Below are 15,784 nucleotides of genomic sequence, written 5' to 3'. Positions count from 1 at the left end.
TTAACCATGTCTATGCAGGGAGCTGTGCCACTGTCTTGTTCAGAAAAGGCATTCAATACTGTTAATGATAGTAATGGAACACACTAGGCCTTGAATAAACTTTGCTGTCACGGCTTCATTAGTTCAAATTATGAAAAAGTGAGAGTTGCAACATGCATTCTCTTCAGGAGGTAGAGGGAAGAACCTCAGACCAGTGAGGGAGGGAGGGGTCCATGCTGAACCTCTGTAAACATGCCATGCCTGGTGCAGAAGACTTCTTAGACAGAAAACCCCCAAACCACAGCATTTAAGAAACCACAAAGAATGAGATGAGAACAGGTAGTGGGGAGGAAAGAAGGGGGACCAGAAGGAAAATCTAAAGCATGTGCTTTAACTTCAGCCCACTCCCACCCCAATCAAAAGAGCAGGGCTTCCAGAACTGGGGGGAGACTCTAGCATGTCTACTGTGGTTAATTTAAAACAAGTGGAATATTTATAGTTTCTCTGCCAAAGTTTTAAAGGCTTTGAAACTTGGCAACTGGAATCGAAGTTACATTCATGAGTCTTGTGTGGGTATCCCACTACCCCACCCCAAAACCTGCACAGAAGCGAGAATGACAAAAAAAATTATGCTCCATCTGGGTGGAATTTAATTTTTTTTTATGAAAACAAAGATAGTTAGAAAAATTAAAATGATGAACTTGCAGGATAATAACATTATTTCTACCCATTACTGGCACTTGCCCTTAATCTGAGTCATTTAATTAGCCATTTGCATCCTTGAGGCCTGAGAAAGAAGTTAGTTCTGCTGATAAACAGTGAGTATATGAATGTATTTTTAGACTTCACCAAATCCAGAGGTGGTTTTGAGTTCTGTGGACAACAGAAGCTTCACTTCTTTGACATCTCTATGGCTGAACCAGAGCCACAGGTGACCAAGTCTGAAAACAGACAGGGCCTTCCCATCAGTCTTTTGGAACAGGCGGAGCAGGTAGGAGGTGACTGGGAGCTCTGTTTGGTACCAACTACCAAAAGTGAACATGATGTGACAAAGGCTACAAAGAAGTCATTTATTAGAAACAAAACCCAAAACACCCTTCGGCAGAATTGGAAGACGACAACAACAGAGGAATCCAACACCCTGATCGCTTCAGGCTTGGTTGACAACACGATGAGCACCCCGCAGGAGCTCTATCCACAGTGACTTCAAGCCATGGAGACAACAGCACACCAGTTCATTACACAAGTCAAGACAGGGGCAGGCCACTGAGGCAGTGGCCTGAAGTGGGAAACCAGGACACAAGGATCCTTATCTGACCTCTGCTGTCAGATATCCTCAGGCCAACTCCAGGCTTCTCTCTGCCTCTGAAAAATGGGCAGTTTCTTGTCAGGCTGCAGCTGCTCAGATAAAGGCAAGCAGACATTACTAGTTACTACCAGAACTCGGGGTTCTCCAGCAAAGACCACAGCACAGGGTCTGGTTCTAAGGGGACAGTGCAGCCTGTTCTCTCCTCAGTTCCTGGAATTCAGGGCCTGTCTCAGAGGGGCACTTGAGTCCCCAGTACCCAGTTGTCACCACAGGTAAACCAAGACTATAATCACAACAGCAAGGACAGAACTGTGTTGCTTTTTTTCCTTTTTTTTTTTTTTTAAGGAATGAGGGTATGGAAAATACAGCACACCAATGAAACAAAATGTCAAAAAAAAAAAATACAAAAAAATAGAAAATAGAAAAATGTATTTACAAGTAGTACATTACTATGATCAGAAAGCACAAAGACACCTGCTGCTATAATACATGCACTGGTTCAAGAAGAAACTACTAAAAACCCTGCAAAGGAGAAGCCTGTAAAAAGAAAAAAAAGGGCCAAAAGGTTTTAACTTTTCATCCCTAATTTGCTACACTGATCAAAACCAAGTAGGAGTCTCCTACAGTCCATGAGTATATCAGCACATACGCTATACTGGTTTGTAACTGCAGGGTCAATTGTGAAGGGGAAAGACAGCAGCTTATCCATATACAAGGAAGCCACAGTAAACTGCTCGACATGCTCAAAACGACAGCAAGCCCCTGTCTGCTACACAGCGTGATCTTAGCAGGTTTTAATTTTTGTTTATTTATATATATCTATGTGTATATATATATATGTATAAAAACCGTGCCCTTGTTCACTGCCAACACAACATTTGAGTGGACATAAACTCATTACAACAAATTCTTATGCGGATGTTGTAAGAAGTCACTCAATGTCTGTGGATTTAATAAGTCACTTCACACCACAGAAAATATTTAATAAATCCAAAAAAAGGAAAGAAGAATATAACGACAGAAGAGCTTCTGTCTCAGTTCTCTGAAACTGAGTCCCCCATAGGAAACTGGTCCCAAAGTTCTTGAGGGTTCATTGAAGAAACTTCGGTTTGCTAATATTTTTCATCCTTTTAGTGTTCAAAAGTTCTAGAATGAATTCTTGCTGTTTTCAGTTTTTAAACAGTCAAATCTCCATCTCCCCCACAAGGTAACAGTCTGGTGCAGATCCATAAAAACGGGGGAGGAAGGAGTGCTGGGGGGAGGTCTGTCCCTCTGGAAGAGGCTCCATCTCTACAGCTGCAGGGAGAGAAGGACCCACACAGGGCTCCAGCGCCTCTCTCCAGTCAACAAGCTCCCTTTAAATGCAAAATCCAGTCACACAGCAGTTCCTTAAATAGGTACATCTCTGAGTACCAGCCCAGCTCTAAGAGGAAACAAAACCACGAGTTGAGAGAAAAGGACTATGATGGCCATTCTGGTCATGTCTATGTGATCTATCATACTTCCAGGAATCGGGAGCTGCTGGTCTTGGAGTGGAATGGCTCAGACCACATCCGCCGGAGGTCACCCTGAGAAAGAAGGGACTTTATTACTAAGTTATGCATTTTAACATGAGGTCCACACAGTTACAAGTCCTTTCTGACTCTTGATCTAAGATAAGATTGCTTCTGTGGGGAATTAAAGAGCATTCAGATTATACTTACTGAAAAGTAACCCGTCGTTTTTAGAAGAACACCCTAGAAAAGAAGCTCTTAGGCCCCTTGAGCAAGAAAGGGCTTTTATCAATTCTGTCGTAAGGTTAAGTTCTCCCACTTGTGAGTCAGATGGCTTGGGCAAGCAACTTAGTTTCTATATCTGTTCCTCATCTGTAAAATGATGATGATAATACATATCTAGTAAATAAGATAATGCTCTCTCTAAATCTAGTTTTTATCATATACTGCCTCAGTACTATTCAGTCTTATTTCCAAACTTTAATGCAAAGCTTAAACAAGCTGTTAAGTGGCAGGGGGCATTGCCTTTAAGAGAAGCAGGAAGTCTCCACAGCTGAGCTCTGAGACTTTCAGTTAGTTAATCTACAACCAGGTGGTGTAGTGGCCTAGCTTATCAGCATTTTCTGACAGCAGCTACAAGAATCTGGAAGAGTTTGCTAATGCCAGGTGAGCACACATACAACACACAGCCAGGATCAAGAGCTTACTCAGGGGCTTAAGCAGAACCACCTCTAGTGAGGAGAGTACAAACACAAGCACAAGGCCAATACCAGGTTACTACTTTCCCAGGCCTATAACAGCTTCTCTCACCTTTAAATAGGCCATCGTGAGGAGTGGCAATAAGGTAAATGGCACCAAATAGAGGAGGGCGGGCTGGGCAGCCCGGTGAATGCGAGACGCCACAGTAGCAGTGAGCAGACCTGTGAAGAGAGAGAGGCGTTCATGAGACAGTAGCGGGAGCCCCTGTTGCTGGGCTGCTTCTTAACAAAGTCCCGAGAATGTACATATCTAAATGTGGCATATTGGATCCACCCTATGGTCATGGTGTGAAATGCCCAGCTTGAGCAGCAAAAGAAATGTGGAACAGCGTAACTAAAAATCTAGAACTCCAAGGACCTGTGACAGGTCCAAGTCCCACTCCTTGCTCTCATCCCTGAGTGTGCCTGGTCTCCCTCTGTCTCCTGTGGCATGTGATGCTGACTTGGAGGCAAAAGTCCTGGGTTCCAGTTCCAACTCTGCTATTCACAACAGCTGTGTAACTTGGTTCAGGCATTTCACCTCTCTGTGCCTTAGCCTGCTCATTTGTCTAATGGGGTAATATACTTACTCTGGCCCTCTGAGCTTTTGGATTGAAATGGACCCACGTATATGAAATGCTCTGGAATGACTAATATGCTGGTATTAAGGAGGCATGGAGTAAGGGAGGTGCCCTTTTCCATTCACTCTGCAGTGACAATCACATGTGCAGGCACGTGGCCGCTACTCCTAGCCCAAGAACAAGGGCCTCTCCCTGTCTGCCTACCTGTGAGTTGCCTAGAGAAAAACTGGCCTAGTGAGAGTCTTAAGTCAGAGGCAACAGAAATGTCAGAACCACTGAATGTAAATATTTGTTGAACAGAGTAGGAAATAAACGTAACAGTCATTAAACTCAAGTGGAAGATTTAAGCAGGCTAACCCGCTACATTGTGTAGTATGTGTCTTGGCTTTGGGCTGACCATGCTTTTCCTGCAGTGTACTACCTTAGATATTCTGTTGAGACAGGGAACACTTATGGGCTGGGAAGGTTTCTTTTTGGTTGTCTATTACAGCAACCAGAGTTCCTGCTCTTCTTCTACCCAGCATCTGTAGCTATAAGGCCTGATTTAATTCCAAGCATTGGAGGACAGCCAGAGAGATGATCATCTGCAGTCTGTTCTCTCTTACCAACGAAGTATCCGATGAGGGTGCAGTGAAAGTAGGAGACCTTCTGCATGCGCCCAGAAATGTTGGCGGGTCCAGAGGCACCACAGGAGTCCCCACTGGCTTGTTTTTTGTAGTTGTCATAGCGGAGGACAAAGCACAGTAGGAGACCGGGCATCACAATATCTCCAATGCCCAACATGGAGAAGTGGCTGCCGGTGGAGCTGTAACATAGTTCTGTATGTTAGGGATGCTACATTCTATAATCCAGTTTTGATTCCTTCTGTGCAAAGTCTATTAGCTTTTTAAGAAGTCAAATCACTTTTCTGATGGTAGATGGAAACCTCTATGCTTGAATAACAATAGTTTTTAACAGTTTAGAGGTTAAAAGCCATAAAAGTACTGGCAATAGAGTCTCCAACCTGGCCCCCCAATGTTTCAAGAGAGTGCCTTGTAAAGGACTGCTGAAGTGATTTGCTTAAGTACTCTCTCTTCTAAAAATGTCATGCAATTCATTATTTGTGACATATTCAACTGTTGAGATTTCAAATAGCAACTGACTACTACCAGACACAGATGACTAAAGCAGCATATTAATTTTGCCAAGATTATATCACTAGGAGCTAATTCTACCATTAGAACATATTTTTACAAATGTCTCAGAAGTAAAAAGGATTCAGGTTCTCCTATTAATTCCCTCCAGCCAACTTAAAAGTGTCAAAGCAGTAAAGATAGCTGTTTGATAACATTAGTCAATAATAAAAGTCAGCACCTGTATCACCTAGTGATAAATCTTAGTGGATCAAGTCAATATTTTCGCCCTCATTTCCTCATTTGTGCAATGGAGATAATTCACAGCCCTTTCAAGTTTAGGATAAGAATGCTGATGACAAGAGAGACTGACCAAAGCAGGGAACAGGCAGGCACAGAAAGGCAGTCCTACCTTGGGAAGACCAGTTTTCCAGGCAGAGACAGGCGAGGAACATCACGCCCAACATTGGGCCCCAGGTGGAGCTTCCGGGACAGAACATCGAGGGGATTGTCAGCAGGCTGCGTGGCCACCTTCACCATGACATTGCTATTGAAGATATAGGCTGAGAAAAATACCTGCCAAGTTGGAGAGATGCCTTTAAAAGGGAGCTGGAAGCAACCCACCTTTTAGCATCAGCCCTTTGTTCTTAAGAGCAGAGTCCCAGAATGCTATGGCATCACTGCTTTGACTACACGTTTCTTTCTTTTTTTTTGAATTAGGATTTCACTCTGTCGCCTAGGCTGGAATGCAGTGGCACGATCACAGCTCACCACAGCCTCAACCTCCTAAGCTCAGGTGATCCTCTCACTTCAGCCTCCTGAGTGTGCTGGCACTATAGGCACATGCCACCAAGCCCAGCTAACTTTCTGATTTTTTTGTAGAGATGAGGTCTCGCTATGTTGCCCAAACTGGTCTTGAATTCCTGAGCTCAAACACTCTTTCCACCTTGGTCTCCTAAAGTGCTAGGATTACAGGCATGAACCACTACACCCAGCCTGACTGTATGTTTCGAGGAGAAGAACAATCTTTGCTCTTCCTGTGTACTTGCAGATTTCTGAACTTTTCCTCACACCCAATGATTACTCCCTGACAGTGGAAGTGGGTGTGCTCCCATGGCGGGTAATCCCGCTTACCTGCTATCTCTTCTATCCTAAGATCACACACTACCTACTATATAACATCTTAACAAAGGCCCAGGCAGCTGCCTGCACACCTTTTAACACATACCGTTCAGGACTGGTGGTCAGGCAAGCCAAACTTTGGATACTTATAGTTAATAGCTGTTGGGAGTGAATGCTTCAATTCAACACAAAGGTGGGCAGGGGCTTCCAGGAAAATAGACTCTCACCCAAAAGACGTCATAGATGAGAAGCCCTGAGAGAAGCAGGCAGGAAACCTTGAGGCTTGGCAGGCGAACGAAGGCGATCATGGCAACACAGAGACCCATGGCCAGTGCTGGGGAAGAGACAGAGACAGAGACAGCAGTCAGCATGTGGACTCCAGGCTTGTTCTCTTTCCACAAGCTATGCAGTTTATCAACCTGACAGTCTGCAATCCCGTCAAAAATCAAGCAATCCTAAGCTCCAGCTTCACACACTGACACCCAGCAGATGTGACGCGCCCACTTCAGTCCCTTTGGTCTGTTGGTATTTGAGGCAACTTCTCTGCTCAGGCTATGCACAATGCTCAGCTGATGGAGACCCAGGAGGTGCTCTATTTTAACCAGTTTGGTAACTCCTGGCTCTTGCTTCTTGCTGTGCCCTCAACGTCCTTGCTTGAAAGTCAACTCACACCCTAGATCACATCCTGTTTCACTCAGAAACATTGTTCCAGCAATTCAATCTTTAACTGCATTATAGAAAACTAGAGAATACAGTCAAGCAAAATTTTTAAAAATTGCATTCCCACTATCCAAAGATTATCACTGTTAAACATCTTCCTAGAATTTTTTTACATATGTGTATTTTAAATCCAATGAGATCACACAATCTGTTTTTTTTTTTAAAGACAATAATGCCCAGTCTCCATTGGGATGAATTTGCATTTCATTTAATTAAATTTCTCTAATATACCCCAAAATGTCTTTTATAGATGGTTTATCTGAGTTGGTTTCCAAGCCAGGACCTGTGTATGTGTGTTAAGTCTTTTTCAGTCTGGCACAGTCCTTTTTAATGACCTGTTGAGACTGGAGTCATTTGTCCTACAGAATGCAGAACTTTCCAATTGTCCTGGTGCTCCTCTATTGTGGTGGGTGGCTTTTCCCTCTACCCCATGTTATTTGCTATAAGTTAGATGTTATTAGCTGAGACTAGATCACTTCCAGCCATTCTCTCTCATGCCCACTCTACAGAAGCGTCCAGCCCTATTACTCCACTGACACTGTTCTTGGGGGTGGTCAAGGATCCGCTCATTGCTAATGCAGTAATCGATCTTTGTCCTCATCTTATCTGACCTATACTAGCAGTCGTCCAGCTGATGGCTTCCTTCTCACGTGGTTCTCAGCATAATGTGCCCTCCTGGTTTTTCAGGCTTGCCTGCAGCTCTTCTTCAACTCCCAGACCTCTATGAGCCTGTCCTCTGATCTCTTGCCTCCATTCGCTCCCTTGGTGATCTCATCCAATCTCAAGGCTCCAGAGACTATCATATATGTAGCATATTTGTACCTCCAGTCTGAATCTTTTTTGAACTCCTGAGTCTCAACTCTTATGGCCTAAGTGACATATTTACTTAGATGTCTAACAGGCCTCTCAAATACAACATATTTAAATCCACTCTTCTCTAAACTGATTCTCACCATTGTCTTCTGTCTCCAAGCATTTACCCCATTCTTTCAGTCATACAGACCGAAATCCGTGGTGTTTTTATTCTTTTCTCTCTCCCCCTACCTGGCACAAGCCTCTGTTGTCCCCTACCTGGCCTCTCTGCCTCCAGCTTGCCCCTACAGGCTCTTCACAGAACAGACAAGGAACTTCTTAACACCGAAGCCAGGTTTCATTGGTCCCCTGCTCAAAACTCTTGAACAACTTCCCATTTCACACAGAGTAAAAGCCACAGACTGCACATTGGCTGACAAGCTCCTACTGCACCACTGCCTTTTCGGCCATGCCTACCACTTCCTTTGTGCCGGCCACAATGGGCTCCTTGCTCTTCCACCCATCTGCTTGTATGTCCCATTTCAGCATTTTTGCATTTCTTGTGCCCTCTGCCTGAAGTAATCTCATCCCAGAATCCACCTGGTTCATTCACTCATCTGGCCTGATTTTCTTCTTTTGGCACTTCTCAACATTTGAAAAAGATTTCTTTTGGAATTCTCTCTTCCCTCAACTCAAATGGAAACTCCTTGAGGGTATGGCTCACTGCCACATCCCTGGAGTCTAGACCAAGCCCTGGCAGGTTAAGGGCCTCTCCCTATCTTTAGCTCTCCTCCCTCCATTTTCCTGAAAACACAGGTCTGGCTAGGTCACAGAGTTGTTGACATGTGTTTCATGGATTCATGGTGTAGTATGACGAATGGCCAACTTCCAAGCCAGGCACTGGTAGGAATCCATAGGAGGGCACTCTCCAAGGTATATCCCGTGTACTCAACATGCACTTCCTGCAGCCCTGTTCTCTAGCCACTCAAACACAATTCCACTTCTCAACATGTACTGTTCTTTTATGCTTCTTCATCTGAAAAATTCATCCTCACTCTTTTTTTTGAGTTGAAGTCTCACTCTGTCGCCCAGGCCGGAGTGCATACTCACGGCCACCCTTGCGTTCACTTGCCAGGCTACAGCGATCCTTCCTCCTCAGCCTTCCAAGTAGCCGGAACTGCAGTCGTGTACTACCACACTTGGCTAATTTTTGATTTATTGTAGAGACTAGGTCTTGCCAAGTTGCCAGGGCTGGTTTCGAACCCACGGGCTAAGGCAATCCACTCGCCTCAGCCTCTCAAAGTGTTGGGATTACAGGCTGAGCCACTGAGCCCAGCCCATTCTCACTCTTAAAGAGCCAGATCAGAGTCTTTTCTGATAGAATAGTTAGCTGCTGCTTCTATGTAATTCCACAGAACTTTGAATATCTCTCAATTTATCAATCCATTCTGTGACCATGTGATTATTTATATACTTATGCGTTCTTTTCCTAAATTAGTTGACTACGTAATCCCAGTAAATAGAAACCATTTTTTCTGTGGATTCCTAGAACTTGACAGAGTAGATATTCAACAAATGCTTCATGAATAAAAATTACATTCTATTAACATCACATTTTAAATTATTCTAAAGAAAGCAAAAAATGCCACATGTCGGGCTTGGTGGCTCAGCCTGTAATCCCACGCCTGTAGGAGGCTGAGATGAGTGGATTGCCTGAGCCTGCGGGTTCGAGACCCGCCTGGGCAGCGAGACCTCATCTCTACAATAAATCAAAGAAAAAATGAGCTGGGCGTGGTAGCGCACGCCTGTAATTCCAGCTACTTGGAAGGCTGAGGCGGAAGGATCGCTGGAGCCCAGCAGGTCGAAGCTGCGGTGGCCAGGAGCGGCCACTGCACTCCAGTCTGGGCGACAGAGTGAGACTTCAACTCAAAAAAAAAAAAAAAGCCACATGATCAGATTTATATTATTTTAACAGAATTGGTGGTAAACTGTCAATATATGTAACAATGTGCCTAAATACAACAGCATGGCAGACCCTGGACACATGAACTCATTAACTAATAGTTCATGAGTTCTTACTGTGTGTATGATGTTGCAAAAGCACAGGAAGAGAAAAGGTCTTTCCATTCCCGCAACAGGAGGACTGGAAAACTAAAAAGAAGAGTGTATGTGTTTATGTATTTCCATTCCCTATTGTTATCAAGTATTCACTGAGCTGCAGGGTGTGAATTTAGTGTGAATTTTGTAGAGATGTGGTCAAGATTTAATTCCTAATTTTGTAATAATATAGGATGCTTATTATACTAAAGTATTCTCTTTTTTTTTTAAGTTGGAGTCTCACTCTCGCCCAGACTGGAGCGCAGTGGCCGCTCCCAGCTACCACAGCCTTCACCTGCTGGGCTCCAGCGATCCTTTCGCCTCAGCCTTCCAAGTAGCCGGAACTACAGGCGCGCGCTACCATGCCCGGCTAGTTTTTGATTTATTGTAGAGGTGAGGTCTCACTAAGTTGCCCAGGCAGGTCTCGAACCTGTGGGCTCAGGCAATCCACTCACCTCGGCCTCCCAAAGCGCTGGGATTACAGGCTGAGCCACCGAGCCCAGCCTAGAGTATTCTTTAATTTTTAAATACATTTATTAAAAAAAGTATCAAGTTGGTAAAATGTATGCATATGCATGTAATCTGACATGAACCTAATGAGCTATATTACCTAGCTAGGGTCATTTAGGCTTACAAAACTTGGCACATTCAGAGATGCAAAGGGATGACTAAAGCATGATGTTTAAGACATTGAGAAATGCAGCGAATACCCATGCTATGATCAACTCACACCTATTTTTAAAAGGACATGCTCTCCCCATTATCATTATCTTTTAGGAAACAGATGTTTGGTTGTGTTGTGAATCAACAACAGGATGTTAGCAGGGATAAGCTCAGCCGGCTGGAGGAACAACAGTGATCAGCAATGAGTGGGAAGCCCGCTGGGCCAGAGAACACGTGACACATGTTTGTGTATTAATACTGGTTGGGGGATCTGCTCATGGGCTTACAAGTAAATACATGAATGCAAAGCATTAAAGGAACAAGGATGGTCAGACAAAAGACAGGAGTGTGTGGGAAGTGAGGGTCAGAAGACTGACCAATGCATTTCACCAATAACCAAAAGAGGGGCAGGGAAACAAATCAGACAGAGAAGCAAAGGGTAGTCCCCTCAGGTGAAATTTATATGCCTCTGTTAAACATCCAGATTACTTGTCTCATTCTGAACTTTTCAATTTACATCGAATCACTTCATCTAAACTTGCAGGAGCCTTTAAAGGGTCATATGGTCTAAGCACCAACTTGCTGCTCTGTCACTCACCGCTTGCTAGTCCTACCCCAAATGGGTCTAAATGAAACATGGAAAAGACAGAAATGCTCAGACTCCAGACCATGTCACTCTATCCTAACCTTCCAAACAGGAAAGTGTGGGTTCATTTGCAATGTATCACATTGGGGGTGTTATCCTTTACTTTTACTGCGGGCCTTGGTTTCGCCGCCCTACACTTCCTACTTTGATGTGTGTCCTTTCCCTCTTTCCCATTTACTGTTGACCTTACTTTCTGCCTGAAGGTCACCAGGTTCACTTCTCTGTGATGGGTCAGGTCTAATTCTAAAGTTGTACAACTTCAGGGGTACAACTTGCACAGAATGGAGCTGTGCAGTATGCTGGCTCTGCCTGAGTTCATCTCCCTTGGTTCTGATTCCTCAGCCTATTCCTTCTCTCAGTCTACGTTAAGTTGAGCATCACCTTTCCAATCATACCATGTAGGTCTTCCCACTGTATTGGTAAGTTCTGTGTATGAAGAGGCAAGATGCATCCCTTCTGACCATCTTGGAGAAGGTTCTTAATATAATCATGTGGAGTGAATATCACTGATCCAAATGAATATTGCCACAAGCTATGTCATATGCCTGAAACATGCTCTCAATTATTGGTCTCATTTGCCTCTCTTCTTCATTCTTTCATTTGAGCAACTTTAAAAGTCTTACCTTCAGCCGGGCTCGGTGGCTCAGCCTGTAATCCCGCGCCTTGGGAGGCTGAGGTGAGTGGATTGCCTGAGCCTGCGGGTTCGAGACCCGCCTGGGCAACTTGGCGAGATCTCATCTCTACAATAAATCAAAAATTAGCTGGGCATGGTAGCGTGCGCCTGTAGTTCCAGCTACTTGAAAGGCTGAGGTGGAAAGATCGCCGGAGCCCAGCGGGTCGAGGCTGCGGTGGCTGGGAGCGGCCACTGCACTCCAGTCTGGGTAATAGAGTGAGACTCCAACTCAAAAAAAAACATAAGAAGTCTTACCTTCTCTTAGGGCTTTTCCAGGCCAAAGTGAAGAGAGGTGCTAGCTTCTTGTGAAACTCCTGAGACTTTCCCCACAGCTTTACTAACATATTTAATTTTTGATTAAATGTATATTAACCAAAAGTGTTAGGGAAGTAATTTATTCACCTTAACCACTTAGCTAAAGTTACTTTCCAATTTATTAATGATATCTCTGTATCACCCTGTCTTCCACAACCAACAGGGCCAGGGACAAAGACAATAACACCAAACCGAGATCAAATGTTCTCTAAAAGGATCGCATAATCTGTAAGGTTTCTAAGCAGTGCTCACATTCTAAGATAAAGGATCTCTAGATATCAATTTCCTGTGTGGACTAAGTGCCAACGCATTTTAAAACAAATCAATTGCTAGAGTTCTGGCACTAAACATATTCTAATCACAGGTTAGTATCAACTGCTATAAAAGGAGTTGCTGAACTAGACAACTGTCAAGACCTGGTTAGTCCCTGAATGGAGCAGGGGATAGACTGTGAAGTGGGTTTGATAATCCTTGAACCCTCAGGGTATGTGCTCAAGATTCATTAGCTTTTAGCTAACATCCCATCACTTATTGGTCAATTCTTTGAAGCCTTCCCAAATTTGAAAGGTTAATCTGCAGCTGGGCTCGGGTGGCTCAGCCTGTAATCCCGCGCATTTGGGAGGCTGAGGTGAGTGGATTGCCTGAGCTCGCGGGTTTCGAGACCCGCCTGGGCAGCGAGTCCTCATCTCTACAATAAATCAAAAAATCAGCTGGGCGTGGTAGTGCATGCCTGTAATTCCGGCTACTTGGAAGGCTGAGGCGTAAGGATCGCCGGAGCCCAGCAGGTCGAGGCTGCGGTGGCCGGGAGCAGCCACTGCACTCCAGTCTGGGCAACAGAGTGAGAGACTCCAACTCAAAAAAAAAAAAGAAAGGTAATTTTGCCAGATGAAACTGAAAGTAGATAGAACAGCTTTAGATTTCAGTTCAAGAAAACCCTGAAGTCCATTCTTAGTATAGTCCTAAAATAATTTATCATCCTATTTTCACTCTAAATTAACTTCAAAGAAAAGACATTAAAAAACACTCATTAAAAAAACCCTACCACCAAATATCACTGCCTGACATATTTCAGTGGATTACAAAACATGGCTAGAAAGCTACACTACAATGATAGCAGAAAACATGCCAAGCACACATCAAACACTAGTCTGAGACACAAGTATTTAAAAGTTCAAAGGCACACTCTCTTTTTGAGGAAAAATTTATCCTTCGTCACAAGGGCAGTTTAACCAGCACAAAATGATAGGCAGGTGAGATCCTTGGACAAGTAAATATTGGGAAATTGCAACGACAGAAAATGCTGTTAAAGTCTATTAGTTATGGCCAATTAAGGTTTAGGCAAGAATGAAAAAGAAATTTAAAAAGGAAAGAAACAGAAAGAAAAAAAAGAAAAAAAAGAAAAAAAAAAAAAAGGTTTAGGTAAGCCTCACTGAATACTCAGCAAATATTTCAACCATTAAGTGAATTTCACAGTAGAAATGCATTTGATAGTAGTCACTGGGAAAATAAAGTTTGTCCTTTATGGGCAAATTTCTACTGATTCTACAATACAGAGGAAGAGACTCCTATAGTAAAATGGACCCTTTAGTATGTCTTTTTTTTTTTTTTTTTTTAGCTAAAGTCTCACTGTACCGCCCAGGTTGGAATGCAATGGCATGCTCATGGCCACCACAGCCTCAACCTGCTGGGCTCAGCCAATCCTTCTGCCTCAGCCTTCCAAGTGGCTGCAACAGCAGGTGCATGCCACCATACCCAGCTAATTATTTTTTGATTTATTGTAGAGACGAGGTCTTGCCATGTTGCCCAGGCTGGTCTCGAATCCATAGGCTCAGGCAATCCTCTTGCCTCTGCCTCCCAAAATGCAGGGATTACAGGCATGAGCCACTGAATCTGGCCTAGGCCTAGTATGTCTTATAGAGAGGTGCTTACCCCTCCCCTTAGTGAGTCTGATAAACCTATCCCCACTCTCTGTCTGCAGAAGTACAATGAAGAAAATTCTAACCTGCTCTGAAGTAGGTGGTTTCCAATGGCTGTGTAAAAAGAAAGTCACCTTCCATCATGCTGACCTTTTTTTTTTTTTTTAAAGTGACATACTATATTAATAAATAGTGACTGGACTTAGTGGCTCAGCCTGTAATCCTGTGCTTTGGGAGGCTGAGGTAAGTGGATTGCCTGAGCCTGCGGGTTTGAGACCCGCCTGGGCAACTTGACGAGACCTCATCTCTACAATAAATAAAAAAATTAGCCATGCATGGTAGCGCATGCCCATAGTTCCAGCTACTTGGAAGGCTGAGGCAGAAGGATCGCCGGAGCCCAGCAGGTCGAGGCTGCGGTGGCCGGGAGCGGCCACTGCACTCCAGTCTGGGTGACAGAGTGAGATTCCAACTCAAAAGAAAAAGATATTCTTCCTGTTCGTAGTGTGGAGCTGAAAGCCCAAAGAACACGTTGCTTATTGTTTTGAGAGCTTTCTAAATCTTTTGAGTCAGTAGCTTAGTAAGTACTTCCAGCCCTCAGCAAAACATATAAATAGTATTTCTGTGTGTCTGGACACATGAATAAAGAGATAATGAAAGGAGAGCCACCAGCAACAGTAGTGGGATTACTGAGAACCCTAGATCACATGGGGGAATGAGACTTCAGGGTAGTTAAAAATTCATTTGTCATAACATGGACTTTGAACCTGTTAGCACTGAGACTAATCAGTTCTGCTTCGGTGTTACTTATTTATATTACTTTGACCGGTAGCACCTGGAGCTCTCATCTCACTTCACATAACCTTTGTGTAGGTGGATTTAAATGCATCATTATGGGAGTGGCCTCAACCTGTCATTTAACAACACCATCATAAAACAGTTTTTCTTAAAAGTATGTAGTTCACAGTCATCTGGACAGTCAGTTTATATGAACTCAAATAACCTAATTTAGATTTTAGCCAACTAACCAGCATTTCTAAATAGTTTCTGTTCAGAAACAGTAGAGCAGAAATATGTGTGCTGCTTGTTTCCTCATCAAGAAACAACTGGATAGATAAGAGTGAAGGGATATAATCATAAAAGCAGCTATAAGATTGATGTGAACTAACTGATTTAGGAAATCAGTTCTGACAACCACTCAAAAGATTTAATCACTGCATTGAATAAATGTTATGACAACAAACATACACAAACACATTTACATATTTATAAAAATATAAAATATATATTTAACATTTTATTTTTCAGATTATCAAACAGTAAAATTGACTCTTTCTTTGGATGTACCAGTTCTAGGAATTTTAACACATACATAGATTTGGAGCACCATCACCACACTCAACATACAGAACAGCTGCATTAGCCCCCGAAAACTCCCTCGTGCTATTTCTTTATAGTCACCCCACTCCCCTCATAACCCTTGGCAACCACTGATCTGTTCTCCATCACTATAATTTTGTCTTTTTTAGCAAAAAGTATACTTAAAAATAATAAGGGTAACTTATATTTACTTATATCTATAGACATTACAATTTTATTTATTTTTTAGTTGGAATCTCACTCTGTCATCCA

The 15,784-nt window shown here is 43.3% G+C and overlaps 1 protein-coding gene across 1 annotated transcript in view; it reads right to left on the bottom strand.

Moving 5' to 3' along the window:
- Window positions 1-1,035: 1,035 nt before the first annotated feature.
- Window positions 1,036-15,784, bottom strand: part of SPPL3 (signal peptide peptidase like 3) — a 52,123-nt gene continuing 37,374 nt past the window's right edge. The window contains exons 7-11 of the mRNA XM_008073552.2: window positions 6,561-6,667; window positions 5,624-5,787; window positions 4,705-4,904; window positions 3,592-3,701; window positions 1,036-2,856 (exon numbers count right to left, since the gene is read on the bottom strand). Coding sequence (XP_008071743.2) covers window positions 2,785-2,856; window positions 3,592-3,701; window positions 4,705-4,904; window positions 5,624-5,787; window positions 6,561-6,667 — 653 coding nt within the window. The 3' untranslated portion in view covers window positions 1,036-2,784. The remainder of the gene's footprint in view (window positions 2,857-3,591; window positions 3,702-4,704; window positions 4,905-5,623; window positions 5,788-6,560; window positions 6,668-15,784) is intronic.

The sequence above is a fragment of the Carlito syrichta genome, unplaced genomic scaffold (assembly GCF_000164805.1).
Source record: "Carlito syrichta isolate Samal-C Ts95f unplaced genomic scaffold, Tarsius_syrichta-2.0.1 Scaffold315943, whole genome shotgun sequence".
Classification (NCBI taxonomy): domain Eukaryota; kingdom Metazoa; phylum Chordata; class Mammalia; order Primates; family Tarsiidae; genus Carlito; species Carlito syrichta.
This window is presented reverse-complemented; position numbering and strand designations above follow the sequence as displayed.